The sequence below is a fragment of the Mya arenaria genome, chromosome 3, assembly GCF_026914265.1.
Source record: "Mya arenaria isolate MELC-2E11 chromosome 3, ASM2691426v1".
NCBI classification, from domain to species: Eukaryota; Metazoa; Mollusca; class Bivalvia; order Myida; family Myidae; genus Mya; species Mya arenaria.
The window spans coordinates 58851329-58866817 of NC_069124.1; the positions used below are offsets into that span (position 1 = coordinate 58851329).

General features: G+C 35.2%; 1 protein-coding gene across 2 annotated transcripts in view; it reads left to right on the top strand.

Moving 5' to 3' along the window:
- Nucleotides 1-14396, top strand: part of LOC128227793 (uncharacterized) — a 29653-nt gene extending 15257 nt beyond the window's left edge. Inside the window, exons 10-25 of one of the 2 annotated variants that reach the window (XM_052938649.1) lie at nucleotides 148-313; nucleotides 816-1017; nucleotides 1865-2014; nucleotides 2446-2672; nucleotides 3719-3791; nucleotides 4723-4845; nucleotides 5081-5199; nucleotides 6952-7127; nucleotides 8488-8574; nucleotides 8795-8971; nucleotides 9219-9276; nucleotides 9715-9904; nucleotides 10504-10625; nucleotides 11022-11203; nucleotides 11749-12042; nucleotides 12489-14396. In XM_052938649.1, coding sequence (XP_052794609.1) covers nucleotides 148-313; nucleotides 816-1017; nucleotides 1865-2014; nucleotides 2446-2672; nucleotides 3719-3791; nucleotides 4723-4845; nucleotides 5081-5199; nucleotides 6952-7127; nucleotides 8488-8574; nucleotides 8795-8971; nucleotides 9219-9276; nucleotides 9715-9904; nucleotides 10504-10625; nucleotides 11022-11203; nucleotides 11749-12042; nucleotides 12489-12507 — 2365 coding nt within the window. In that variant the 3' untranslated portion in view covers nucleotides 12508-14396. The remainder of the gene's footprint in view (nucleotides 1-147; nucleotides 314-815; nucleotides 1018-1864; nucleotides 2015-2445; nucleotides 2673-3718; nucleotides 3792-4722; nucleotides 4846-5080; nucleotides 5200-6951; nucleotides 7128-8487; nucleotides 8575-8794; nucleotides 8972-9218; nucleotides 9277-9714; nucleotides 9905-10503; nucleotides 10626-11021; nucleotides 11204-11748; nucleotides 12043-12488) is intronic. The other variant, XM_052938650.1, reaches the window with a different exon arrangement.
- The last annotated feature ends 1093 nt before the right edge of the window (nucleotides 14397-15489 follow it).

A 15489-nucleotide genomic window follows, 5' to 3' on the forward strand; every position in this document is an offset into this window, starting at 1 on the left:
GGTAATTAGGTAGAGAGAATCCCTACAAATGCATGCACGCATTCTCTTTGACCAAGGAAACTCAAATTATGTTGGCATAAGTATGACACACAAAATGAATGATCGCTAACTATAACTATGATAAGGTGCTTTCTTTTTCTTCTTTAGACTTCCGTGGTTGGACCCCAATATGTATAAGCCTGGTGGCCTTAAAGAAGTGACGGCAAAGACCGAGGTGTGGGCTCTGGGCTCCACCCTCTGGCAGATGTTTGAGGGCGGGGCCAGTCCGTGGGAGGCCATTAACTCGAAGGGAGGGCGAAGGTCAATTGAAGCGGTGCGTGTTCGTGCTATTGCTGTGTTACTATAAAAGGAGAGGTGTTTAAATGCAGGGCTGTCTGTCAGCTCAGGGGAATGGGAATAAAGCCCTCCCATAGGGAAATTTACCTAGAAAATAGGAACTTTGAATTTACACAAATAATTCTTACAAGGAGTATTTTAAAATAAGTGAATATTTGTGTCATAAAGACATTCACATTGTTATGTAATTATAGTGACGGCATACTGGAGCGAAAAAATGCATATATCTTGGCTAATTTTGCCCAGTTTTAATAAAAACAAATTTTCTTCAAGCTAACCAAACTGGATTTTTTTAGGTGCGGAATAGGATCAAAAACACCTCCCTAAAATGTTTGTGCAAAAAAACACACTTTACTTTTTTGAGTTTTGTGGTACTATAAATAATGATGGAATAAAAGTATTGTAGTTTAAAAGTTATCTTTCTGATTTGGGAATTCATTAGAAATCATTCTTATTAAAAAATATTGTTGTTATTTAAGGTGCAGCAATTTTTTCTGGTAAATAAAAAAGTACCTCGCTGTCCGAAGTTGCTGAAACTGCAGGCAGATGACTCTGAACCAGTTCAAAAGTACAAACAAGAGTTTTACATGAAGTTGCAATACTGCTGGACATTAGATAGTGAGGAGAGGCCATGCCCAGAGGCACTGCTCAGGACATTCATATCCTGCTTTCAGGAACATTGTAAGCTTTTATAGTACTGTTTGTGTGGGATAAATCCCCTAGCATGAAGCTAAGAACAAATGATGATCATATTCCATTCAAAAGGTTTTTTATTCTGCGCGATAACTGCTAAAACAGCTTGATTGGTATGAGCTTGAGAAATATCCATTAACATTTTCCAGTGACAACCCTTTAAAGTGGCGCTCTTATTCAAAACCAAACATACAGATTATAACAAACATCAATTTTGACTGAAAAAAACTTTAACTACTAACTAAATAATGCCTTTATGGAAAATATTACTGATAACATGATTGTAACCGTGTATTTAAAAGTTCAAAACGCAAGCACATTTCTCTCAATTTAAATTCGGTATCCTTCATAAGAGCCATTGTTTTTGACATTTATTCATCCTTTTTGGAATATTAAACAAAAGTATTAATTTTGTTAATTCAAATTTGGGAGTAAGAATGCATCTTGAAAGAAAACATCAATATTTAGAATGCCATATTATGCTTTAACATCAGAAATTGGAAATATCTTGTCTCATTTGTTTTTCTTAATTAAGACTAGAAATGTATAAAGCATGATCATGCAAAGCATTTTCCACCATTAAATGCTTTATATTTTCATAATATAATTAAAAGAAGGAGTTCAAGCTTTAAAAAATAGGGTTTATTATCCTGCCAATGTTCCGGCCATGCTTGCCTTTCTTCAGAGCATTACAAAAAATAGAAAAAGACATCAACGACAAAAACATTAAAAATGACGTCAGAAATGTTTACATATTTTGGCGTATATTTCATTATTTGACATAAAAAAAAATCTGTCATTTTGTTAATCAAAAAAGTTTATTTTGTCCATACAGCGAGAGAGTACCATGAGTATAGCCAACCAATATACTCTGCCGGCAGCAGTGGGCTATCCAGTATGGACAGTGCGACTACTGAGTTCCTCAATAGTGGATATACGGGCACCTCAAAACCAATACCCAATCTTTCTTGTCTCAACTCTTCAGGTAAATATTTGATATAAAAGGTGCAGTGGTTATATGAACAGGTAAAGTGTGTTATGAACTTCTCAGGTGCAGTGGTTATATGAACTTCTCAGGTAAAGTGGTGATATTAACTCAGGTAGAGTGGTGATTGAAGGCCAGTACACAGATTATTTGTCACCTGGTAGAATCTATACCATATTCTTCTAATGTGAATCAAATACTGGATCAGTCCATCTACCTTTATTCAGATCAGTTTATTTCTTGCTCATATTCTTCCTTTTGAAAATCAATTAAATTGATAACACTGCAGAATTTTCTAACAAAGAACTTTACAGTCAATACTAAAAATGTTAGTTTGAAAGTATTGTCAAGACTCAAGCGTGTAATGTTTGTCTGATATCCGAAAGTTGAATCGTCTGCAGACATTGTACAACCAAGGATAATTATTTCAGATATATTCTCAGATCAAGGTGTGCTACCTTTGGAAGTAGATCTGTCAAAACATGCAACTGATCACCCCACTCCACCAATCCCTCGAGCCCAGGGGGTCGCCGTCAAAACCCCATACCCACCTCATGGGGAACCTTCGGCGGAGGTACACAGAGCTGGCGTAAACCTGCCTTCATTTGTCATTCTAAAAAGAAGGCTTACCATTGACAAAAGCAAACAGCTGGGAAGTGTAAGTATGATAATGGCCTAAAATATCTAAAGAGCATAACATTGAAGTGAGTTAAGAGCATCAGTTAATTTATTTCTTATCTGATAAAAAAATGGTGTAAATAATACATGTACGTGCCTTGGTGACATCAGGTGTGGCATGCAAATAGTTTGACGGTGCACACATGTTACCAGTAACAAGTTTTATTGTAAACATATAGCATTGAACAATATTCTGGCATAAATAGTTTCCTCCCTCAATGAAAATGATGATGCTCTTGTTCATCGTCTGATACCCCTGATACACTACTGCACTTGCTTCGTTGTGAACCGTGGGCGATATAGCTATGAAAATCTTGTAACATCATAAATTAATGAGGCAGTTTCATTGGTTCTGCAAGGAAACGTGTATGGATCTCTGACTCATATATTTATGCACAGACACTCATACTAATGTTTTCCAGTAGAAAAATATTCTGGCGAATTGAACTCAATCCACCTGATCACTACCAATTTTAAACCAGCCACTTAGACAACTCGCCATCGGAGACTTCTGACATTATAGGGTTATTTGAGAGTATTTAATTGTAACATGCGATTTCATTGGAAATAGAGTTGTCTTCCATGTGCCATTCATATTATATAAAAAAAGATTTTTAACGGTATGTATGAAGTGTAACAGAAGAAAGTAACCATGGTTGCCGATGATGGCCCAGGCTGTAGTCTTCAGGCTTAGATAAACTACTACTTACAATCATAGTGTACAATTATACTATAATATTATATTATAATATGTACATGTATATAGTTAAATCAATGATACTTTGACTCATTTTAGTTGTCACTATTTAAAAACTGTAAATGTATTTCTTGAAGATAATTAGTCTCCATGTAACTATATTCCTACAAGCCATGTGCATTTCTTGTAGAAATGAATAAAAAACTTACTGTTTTTACTTATTTGCATTTAATCAGATTCATAGATCAGTGCACAAGAGATTTATGTCCTTTAAATAAGGTTTTGCTTGAATTTGTTGTACTAAGTGCCTTATTTATACCTTTTAACAGGGTTATTATGGTGCAGTTTACAAGGCCACTCTAGATAGGGATGATAATACACCATTATCTGTTGTAGTAAAAGGTAAAAACATACATTTTGAAATTACGAAATATTATCCTGAAATTTGATACTCAATCTCAATACAACAATACACACAGTGTAGAAAATACAATAACTCTGTTTGATTAATGATTTGTTCAGTTATAGTCTGTGATTAATAATAAAAAACCCAGACCAGTTCCTCATAAATCTATCATTATTATGTCCCCTTTTGAAAATTATTTGCAAATTAATGTTGATCGGTCGGTTCCAAAACTGTTGGTAGATCATTATACCATATAAGTATCTATTATGTGTTTTCAGTAGGGATAGCAAATCCAAAACGAGGGCATGCACGTAAGCCAGTAATGAGCTTGCCAAATTACCTGCCATGCAGCATGCACAATATTTTTTCTTGCATATCTAAAATTATCAATTTGTGGAAAAATTGATGTAGAAAACGCACTTTTGTACATTTCACCAAAAAGCGTGTTCGACGTTGTTTAGTGACATCATAAAGTGCAGTAATTTTAAATCACTATTGACGTCAAATAGTTCCTCAAAAAATGCGTTTGTACGATTTTTTATTTTCAATTTTGATTAAAAGTCTTGCATACTTGATTACGCTTTATTGAAATGGCATAATATCCTTATTTATAAACCATACAATGAAAGAAATAAGAAGTGGCACGTTGTTGCACGTAATTCATCTTACATGGGGGTGTAAGACGGGTTTTTTTTAGCACTGGTCACATGACTGGAAACTCATTTTTGGTATTCAAGAATTTTTTGTCCTTACAAAACTTCAAGTACAATTTAAATTAGGACCATGAAACTTTGTAGGTTTTCCCTTGACCAGTAGATTTCTCAAATTGTTTAGAGGACAGAAGGTCAAGGCCACAGTCAACAGAATCTCTGACAAAGCAGCACTCAGAGGGGATAATATTGGACAAACATCTCTTTTGATTTTCAGTTTTGAAAGAAGACAAAATTGAGGAGCGATTCAAGTTGGATTTCAAAAAGGAAGCTGAAGTTATGGAGAAACTTGAGCATGAAAACATTGTCAAGTTCTATGGCACCTGCGATAGCATTCATGGTATATTAATACTTTATCATTAATATAATTTAAAAAAGTGTTTGGTATTGGAAAAGAAGAAATTTATTTTTAAGCACAGAAGGTGATATTGAACATTTGTAGCATTTGACATGAAATAATTTCTAGTAATGACTTATAATGAGGATTTAAAATTTACACGAGAGATAATAAATCATGGATTGTTTTCTGAAGATGGCCCTATATATATGTATGGGTTTGTTGTTGTGTGTTGCAGGGTTCTGCCTTGTGATGGACTGCCTGGATCAGTCGCTATACAAGTTTCTGAAATCTCGCGAAAGGTCACAAAACTTAAAAAAAGAGGAAATTTACAAGCTTGCCCTTGATGTTGCCAAGGTAACAAATCTTAACGTTTATTTAGACAATGTTATTTTCACAAATAGTAACTACAAATTTACATAATAGCAAGAAAGGTTCATCTGAACACAATATATATTAATGTTGCAAGTATGTTATTTTTTTCTTCTAATCAATTGAAAACCTATTTCCTTTATATGCCCCCAAAGGTGGGCATATTAAAATCGCACCGTCCGTCCGTCCGTCCGGGTCTGTAACTTTCCCTTGTATGGACAGATTTTAAAATAACTTGCCACATGTGTTTCACATACCAAGACGACGTGTGGCGTGCAAAACTCGTGTCCCTACGTCAAAGGTCAAGGTCACACTTAGTGTTTATTCACAATGGAGTGCTGCATATAAGGACATAGAGTATAGGTTGTCGTGTCCGGGCTGTAACTTTCTCTTGTATGGACAGATTTTAAAATAACGTGCCACATGTGTACCACATACCAAGACGACGTGTCGCGTGCAAGACCCGTGTCCCTACCTCAAAGATCAAGGTCACACTTAGTGTTTATTCACAATAGAGTGCTGCATATAAGTATAGAGTATAGGTTGTCGTGTCCGGGCTGTAACTTTCCCTCGTATGGACAGATTTTAAAATAACATGCCACATGTGTTCCACATACCAAGACGACGTGTCGCGTGCAAGACCCGTGTCCCTATCTCTTAGGTCAAGGTCACACTTAGTGTTTATTCACAATGGAGTGCTGCATATAAGCATAGAGTATAGGTTGTCGTGTCCGGGCTGTAACTTTCCCTCGTATGGACAGATTTTGAAATAACTTGCCACATGTGTTCCACATACCAAGACGACATGTCGCGTGCAAGACCCGTGTCCCTACCTCAAAGGTCAAGGTCACACTTAGTGTTTATTCACAATAGAGTGCTGCATATAAGCTTAGAGTATAGGTTGTCGTGTCCGGGCTGTAACTTTCCCTCGTATGGACAGATTTTGAAATAACTTGCCACATGTGTTCCACATACCAAGACGACGTGTCGTGTGCAAGACCCGTGTCCCTACCTCAAAGGTCAAGGTCACACTTAGTGTCACAATGGAGTGCTGCATATAAGGACATAGCGTATAGGTTGTCGTGTCCGAGCTGTAACTTTCCCTTGTAAGGACAGATTTTAAAATAACTTGCCACATGTGTTCCACATACCAAGACGACGTGTCGCCTGCAAGACCCGTGTCCCTACCTCAAAGGTCAAGGTCACACTTAGTGTTTATTCACAATGGAGTGCTGCATACAAGGACATAGAGTATAGTTTGTCATGTCCGGGCTGTAACTTTCCCTTGTATGGACAGATTTTAAAATAACTTGCTACATGTGTTCCACATACGAAGACGACGTGTCCTGTGCAAGACCCATGTCCCTACCTCTAAGGTGAAAGATACACTAAGTGTTTATTCACAAGGGAATTCTGAATATAAGGACATAACAGTGTAGGTTGTCAAGTATGGGTGGTATTTTTTATGTTCAGAGGAAATTTAAAATAACTTGCCATATGTATTTGACACATAAAGGCAAGATCAACTTTTCATGTACTGACCTTGTTCGTAGGTCAATGTCACATTCGGGGGCATTCGTCACATACTATGACAGCTCTTGTTTTCTAGAATGTAAAGACTGTCTTGACCAATATGATTCTTAAATTTCTTTTATTAGTGTAAGCCTTTGTCGCGGTACTTCATATATTTGAACAAGTAAGAGTCAAAGTTTGATCACCAAGGTTACATTTTTTTAGGGTATGGAATACCTAGAACAGAAGAAAATATTACACTGTGACCTTGCAGCCCGGAATATTCTCCTAACCACTAACCAACAGGCCAAGGTCTGTGACTTTGGCCTGTCCAAGATACTAATGGAAGATAAGGATTACTACAGGAGGCAAAACATGGAGAGGACAATACCTATATACTGGTATGCATATATACGACCCTTTCTAATAAGATCCCTCACCATATGGGCTTGCAAATGTTGATCTGTCTGATGGTTTGTCAGTTAACCATGTCTTGCCTGTGACTGGTAGTGTTGAGAGGTACTGGAGGTCAAAGGCAAAAAAATACAATCAACAATTTTTAAAAAACTTTTTTCCCCAAAATATCAAGAGAACTTAGTAACAAATGACCTTCATAAGTAGGTTGCCCCCTTGCTTGTAAATGACCCCAATTGTTTTCAGGGGTGGTTGGTCAAAGGTCAAGTCAATAATCATTGGAAAACTTTGCACAATAATTCAAGAATGATTTGACAAAGGACCACAAAATTTCACCCTCTGACCAGTAGATGCCCAATACTGTTCTTTTGGTATGTCAAAGGCCATGTTTACAGTTATCATTGAGTATGAGCATGTACATATGTAGATCTGCAAATTTCAATCAGTAAAGCAGATCTTTCAGCACAATTGTTTGACAGTGGACCGTGGGACTGGACTGATGTGTTGCTCTTGACCAGTTTATGGTCCCTACTGTTTTTTTATGTTAATGGATGCAAGATTACCAGTGTCCTGAAAACTAAGCTTGACAGTGACTAGAGAATGTGTTGACAGAGGACCATGAAACTTCAGTAATATGTTGCGTTTGACTTAGTAATGCCCTTGTTAATTATGGAGTCAGTATCTGTAGGTCAAAAGTCAAGGTCATGGTCATCAATAATACATTAATGCTGTTAAGCAAATGTTTCTGACAAAGTGATGGTCAGAGGGTATAAAATTTTACACATTTCTCTTGATTTTGAAAACTTTGTCAGCACAACAACTTGGTGAAGGATGTAGACCATTTAACTCAATTATTTTGTTGCCCTTCATCAGAAGATGACCCCTATTGTTTTAAGGAATAGCAGATCAAGGTCAAGATCAATGTGAATTACTGTCTTGTTAAAACATATTTATGTAGTCTAGCAAAACTTTCTGACAAGAAGAACTCTGGGGCATATATTATTGTTATCTTCTGTTAAAATCATAAATTACAATATATGTTTGGTTCAAAGATGCCAGTTTGAAATATCCAAAACAGTTTCCTTTTTCTAAAATGGTGGTATCATTCTGTCTTATGATAAACAACTATATGTATTAAATAAAAAAATATGAAAAAAAAATAGCTTAGAGTTCTATATGCCAGCAACATTAGGCTGAAACCTCAGTGTTGATGATAACTGAAAGAGCATTTAAGCTACCGGTATTCAAATAAATATTTGTATGTTAAGGTACTCCTATATAAAGCGGGCTCTTGTTTTAAAATAGTTTTGTGTACACAATACGCAATGTTTTGTATGTTTAACACAGGTCTGCTCCCGAGTGGACCCATTCCAAACGTGTTTCCTCAAAGTCTGATGTCTGGAGTTATGGAGTTGTACTCTGGGAAATGTTCAGGTGGGCAAAGGTTTTATTTCATTATTTATGGATGTGTGTGAGAAAGAGATGATAATAGAGGGTCTTAATATATAACGGTGTTCATAATGTTAAAGAATTGTTGACAAACACGGCTGTACAAAATACTTTTAGAAAAAAAACCTCAAAAGTGTATAATATATTTATGGAATGCTTATGGAAACAGAGGCACCATATGTTTGGATACTATTCTGTTTGGTAGTTATGGCAATGATCCAAAGATGAACAGTATCAACCCCAATGACTTTGTCGCCAAGCTGATAAAAGGGGATCGACTCCAGCGTCCGAGAAATTGCCCAGACCATTTCTACCAGTTCATGCTTCAGTGTTGGGACAAAGACCCAGAGAGGAGACCAACTTTTACCATGTGCAGAGATAGGTTAGTTTATACTAATTTCATTTACATGTAAACTCTAGCACAGACTATTTTGATGAAAGCTGCTAGCTTATAGAAGCATATTGTGTCTGTTCCCTTGACTCAAACTAGTATTAATGTGAGATAGTAATATGAGTGATTAATGACTATGTGGAATGTTTATTGCGCTAACATGATATATTACAGATGAAGTGTTATTCGAACATTCACAATATAATTGACCAAGACGATTTATTTCTTTTGTTGACAGGCTTGATGAACAGCTTTCTTCAAATGTCCAGGTGGACGACAAAAATTGCCTTGGAAAGGTATTGTTACTGCACCTTGCAATTTTTTAATATAAATTGTTAAGATACAGTCTTTAAAGTCGTCAAATTTGGAATGCAGTTAGTATTTAACTGGGGTAAAATTGTAGGCTGAATATTTCCGCCACATTACTACTATTACAATCATTTGAAGTTCCTCGGACTGAATTTGAAACAGTTTTCTGATCAGTGCTTAAAAGCAGCATTTACTAGAATAATTATGGGAGCACCTGACACATTAAAATCGTGGAATTCATGTGTTGATTTCATTGGCAATTTATTTCTAACCAATCAATGAGATTTTCTATTAATAATTGAATATAGTCACAAATATGGTAGAAACACGGAATCAATTTAATATATATTTATACTACCATAATGAAATTGTATGAAACTGACCAATATTTATTATATCAATTAACCCATTTCAACACAAAACAGGGTGATTTTGGAGCTGTTTACAAGCACCAGTGGTGTGGTCAAGAAGTTGCAGTGAAGATTTGCACATCTCCTCCTGATTATGCGAGGTTTAAAAGAGAATTCACTCTTCTCGAGAAGTTAAAGAATAGAAGCACAGACAAGAATGGGCATCCGAACATTGTCATGTTTATTGGACTCAAGGAGCTAGATGGTAGGATTTCAAACCAAATTTTAAAATTCTCATTTACGTCAATCTGTCAAAAACCTCCTGCCCCAATGTTTTAACTTGGCGAGAAGTGGTTGAAAGTCAGGATAACAGCACCCCTTGCTTTTAATTTAAGAAAAGAAATGAAAATCAAATTTACCCACCCTCCCCATTTAATTTTTTTTTTAAATTCTCATTTACGTCAATCTGTCAAAAACCTCCTGCCCCAATGTTTTAACTTGGCGAGAAGTGGTTGAAAGTCAGGATAACAGCACCCCTTGCTTTTAATTTAAGAAAAGAAATGAAAATCAAATTTACCCACCCTCCCCATTTAAAAAAAATATGTTTGGATGAGAATTTTGTGTTTCTTTTGGTTTTCTACGGGTTTGGGAAAGTAGTGCCGAAACTATGTGCAATTTTAAAGAAACTGATATCATATATTTATAACATGTTTTTAAGTTTATAACATTTCTTAATGATTTGTAATATCATTTGCATATTCATTGCTTAAAATCGTTATTTATAGTACCAATAACAAATACTTCCAGATTACATTTATCACAAATGAACTTAAAATGCGAATTCATGGAGTTCTTATTTTTCAGACCCACATGTTAAGTTTGCCTACATGATGGAGCTTATGAAAAATGGCTGCCTTTCTGATTACCTGAAAGAGCCAAAAATGTTGTATGATAGCAAAATGAAGTGCCTTATAGACATTGCTCAGGTAACTTCATGTTTGTTAGGAATCTTTTAAAAATGACATGTTGACTGGTTGAACTGATTTATTTTAAACTTAATTGTAAAGAGGAGTAAAAGAATCAAGTTGATATTTATTATCTTAAAGTCATTGTTTTGCTATTGGGTAAACATCCGGGGAACGTTTCAGTAAAGATCTTACATGTAGTTGATTTTCGTCATAGATTGAAATAATCATTGTCATAGTGTCCATATTTTGCTATATATTTGTGTGAATTGAACTCTTGCAAACATTAAAAATAAACATGAAGTTAATATTAAGAAACCGTGTGAGTGTGCCCCTCTGGTTGCATTTACCACTTGAGAACACTCTTTTTAAAGTAATTTTGCTTCAATAAAAAAACTCTTCACAAAATTCTTCCAGGGAATGGAATTTCTTTATGACAACATCATTATTCACTGTGACTTGACGGCAAGGAATGTGTTATTGACATCTGACCTCACAGCAAAGGTGGCGGACTTTGGTTGGGCGAAGGAACTGGAGAATGATTGTGAAAACAGTACATACAGGAGGACTGATTCTCAGTTTAAACTACATGTATTATGGTAATGATGATGATTGTGCAGTATTTGATATTTCTCTAATCGCAGCATTCTGTTTTGAAGAGATGGTCCAAAGGTTTTAAAACACTGGTGTTGTCCGAGTCTGGCTGACAGCAGAGTCAAGCAAAGACTTCATGTTTTGCTTTACTATTTTATTTTACATATCCTCAAAACTTGTTTCACATGCTATAGTTTACAATATACATGTTTTTAGCAATTTCCACTTACATCTAGCAAAATAATTGTGAAATAACTTTTACCTATGTTTCGTCCATTTATCTTTGGTTCTTCTCTATCTGTGTCTTTGTAATATTTGTTTAGTTGAGTACATAAACCTTGGATAACTGCAGCTCTTAAAAACTCATTTTTGTGTTCTTTTGAGAAAATAATTTTGAAACCCATAAAATTTTAAATACCATTACGTAATCACCTGCCCATCCTTCTGTTTGTCTGTTCATCCATCCATTGGTCTATCCGTCCGTCTGTCCACATGCTGTTTTGTTAATAATTTACATGATTATTGATTTGTTTATCATTCATATCTACAGGGCTCCTCCAGAGGTTCGTAGCGGGACATACTGTCGGCAGTCAGACATCTGGAGTTTCGGCGTTGTGTGCTTAGAGGTCTTCTTGGATGGAGGAACCCCAAGGTTAACCAAACCATCCCAACCCTCCCCAGGCTCCGATCCACAGGAGGAGCATTGGGCACGCCTCGCTCAGAACGAGAGATTCCCGAAACCTTTGACCTGCCCCGATGAGGTTTACGAGATCATGAAGCTGTGCTGGCAGAGTGATCCACAAAAGAGAATATCATTCAGAGAAATTGTTAAGAAATTGACTAGGTATATTTTTCATTTTACAGTGAATAGTACTGCATGTGGGTTTGGTTTGTGGTCACCAAGCTAGACAAGTGGGTTATCTCCGGGTTCTCCGGTTTCCCCCCACAACACAAGACCACACTATTGCGTAAAATCGTGCCAACGAGAGTGACAAATATAATGTTGTAATAACTTGGTTCACAATCGTTGTAAAATAAATATGTTTAAACTTCAATAATACTGTAGTCAACCTAACTTAAAAGTATGTGCAGGTGGATTTAAAATAGTTCCTTAGTTAAGATAAAAAAAATAGTTATGATATTTTACCGGTCAACTTCCACTAAAGCAAAATAAACTTGTTGAATTTTTGAATATAGTTCATAAGAGCAAAGCAAACAGAAGGAAAAAATGTGAATAATAACAATGAATGAAATTGAATGTAGTCACAATGACTTGTGTGTTATTTTCAGGATCAGGGCTTCTCAATAGGTCACCACCAGAGAAACTGATGTGACCCTATTTTGGAGATATCCCTGAAATGAACAGGGTTTTGCCTGGGACCAATAACAAACTCCAGGTTTAGCTTATCTCAGCTCAAACATCCATAATGCTCTTTCTATGGAGATATACCTGTGAAATTAATAGTTGTTATCATTCAGTTCTATGTGTGTGATTTCATTGTATAACATCATATTAAGAAAACGTGGAAATTGGTCTAGTATCTTGCCATACTCAATTTTATCTGAACAAACTTTCAAGCAGGCTATGATAGATATTTGTTAATATTTTTGGAGGTTTTCTTTAATTGAATATAACATATTGTTATGAATTCGTATTTTCATATTTCTTGATTAAAGCTGTGTTTTTGTTGTAAATGTGAATACCTGAACAAGACTCATGTTTCCAGACAACACCACATATTTTCATTGTGATGAAAGACTGTTAAGTGCTACAATACTAATCATTGGAAAGCCCTGTGATATTGTCTAAGATATGTGATGCTATTTAATTGTTTGTTAAAGGGACATATTTCTTTACAGATACTTAGAAATGCCAAGTTGACAGTTAACCCTTTGCATGCTGGGTAAATTGTCGTCTGCTCTAAAATGTCGTCTGGTTTATTCTAAATTTCTTTCAATTTACTTAAAACTTTGGGGATATATTGACTGAGTGGCAAACAGCTTGGAAAATCGCCATCAGCAGCCTAAGGGTTAATAAGCCAGTAGCTAACGTTTGTTATCTAGGCAATATTGCTATTCCTTATGGTGTTAGACAGAGTTCTATTTTTTGTATTACATGTATATCAGTTATTTGTTTGTTTTGTGATTGAATACAGGACATTGTTTACATGTATTTTGCACAGCAGTTCGATGGGAATGAACTCCTGATTTGGTGTTAAATGACCTGTAATTTTTTAATAACATTTGACCTAAATAAAAAAAATCATAGTAGATTTATCAAAATGGTCGTTTCTACCCACGCTCTAGCATAACATAACTTTGAATTACTGCAGTTTAAGGTATTTCGAGATCACTTATATTGTTAAAATTCAGTCATTATTAGATATTTTCTGCTAGATTGTTGGTAGGAATGAACACTGAAAGATATGGAAAAAATTTTTTTTAGGTTAAATGTCACTAAAAATATGACACCAAAGCAGGAATTTCATTCCCTTTAAACTACTGTGGTATTTTGTTATTGTTTGTGTTTACGTATGAAGTGCTTTTAATGCAATGACTCCGAAAGATTTTGTCCTGATGAGGAAATTCAACATCTCAGCCTCAGAAAACCTATTTGATTTTGTCAAAATTTGGCGATACAAAACATGAAAATATATAAATGAGCCCAGTGATAATTTTTTAACCTGATAATGATACCGAAAGATTACAGAACAATGTTTTCCTAAAAAACAGATGTATTAGTTGTGGGATTGGTTGGCATGTTATACGCAATATCTCAACTCTCATGGGTTTTTAGTCACTTTCTTAGCTAATTACTGAAATTCTACTAAAGTGCCATGTCAGTATCTTCTTTATAAAGACTTGCACTTCGATAAGCTTTGTGAGGAAAATAGCTGTTCATTGAGGACATGAACATATAGTCAATATATTGGCATTACTAGCTCTAACAATTACTAATATACGTGCATGTAGGGGTTGGCGTTTTATACATGCACGTACATGTAAGCATAGGCGCTATATACATGTCAAGTTGTACATGTAGGCATTGGTGTTATACGCAAATACTAGCAGTTTGTTTCAGACTTGAAGTTATTATTAGTTTAAACTTTCGTTGCATTTGCTTGTTGTATAATGTTTTGTTATAGTGTGATAAAATCAACAATTGTTATTGAATAAAAGATGGTGTGTGATTATAAATGCCCTTAAATGGAAAAAAGAAACCCCAGACCTTTATTGGATTGGAGTTTAATATCAGATGAAAGTGAACAAAATATCCGATGGAGACACTTCAAGGGCGGCAAAAGTTTGCTGTTTAATTATAGCTAAAAGGAAATGCCTGCTGATATAAGGTGTCTATTTGTAAGTTCAGGGATTACAGGAGTAATGAATACCTCCACACGCAATCTGAGATATAAATGGTAAAAGTTCTTCAATTTTGTTGCAGAGGGCAATCACAGTTTTTGTCCTACGAAAACTATCAAATGACTTGTACAACCCATTTATCGCCTCCTGTCAATGCACGAAGTGCCTTGAAATAGCCTTTTGAAGTTACATGTTGTATTTCAAGTTACAATTCAAGTGTGTTATGTCTTTGCCATAGCGACAACAGTTTTGTCTAATAAAAGAGTAAATTGTATACAACAAAACAAAATAATATGCATATCCTTATGACCATCCAACAACATGCTAAGTTTCATAAAATAAGTTTGCATACTTTTTGCGATATCGCAAGACCAAATTTTTCGGATGAATAGAAAGATGTTCATACTATTTTTGTTGCCAAAGCAACCTCTCTATTCACACACCAAGTTTCACGAAAGTAGCTTTAATACTAAGTTATGGTGAGAACAAGTATGCAGTTAGAGATGGCCGTAAAAGAAACGAACCGAACTTTATGGGTGACTTTTGCTAATTTTAGTGGTGAATACCATTCATAAACAACGTATAAAGTGGTTGGAGTAAAATCTTATGACTCTTCATGGAACTGGACATTATTTGGGTACAGCATTGCATGCACTGTAATATTTACTGAGGTACTTTTATATATTGGATCTTTGCGTACGTGTGTCTAAATGCAACAGTATATTTATTTTGATGGATTACTCTGTGTTGATTTTTTAATGTCATTTTTTTTCTTTATAGTAGTCATTAGTAAATAAAAAAATACAACTTTATCAGTTATACATGAGTGTGTATAATGAAATTATCACTGTCGACAATTTTAACCAAATAATGTATAATTCTGTCAAATCTATATGGATATACAGAGACTGTCTACAAAGGCCCCCCA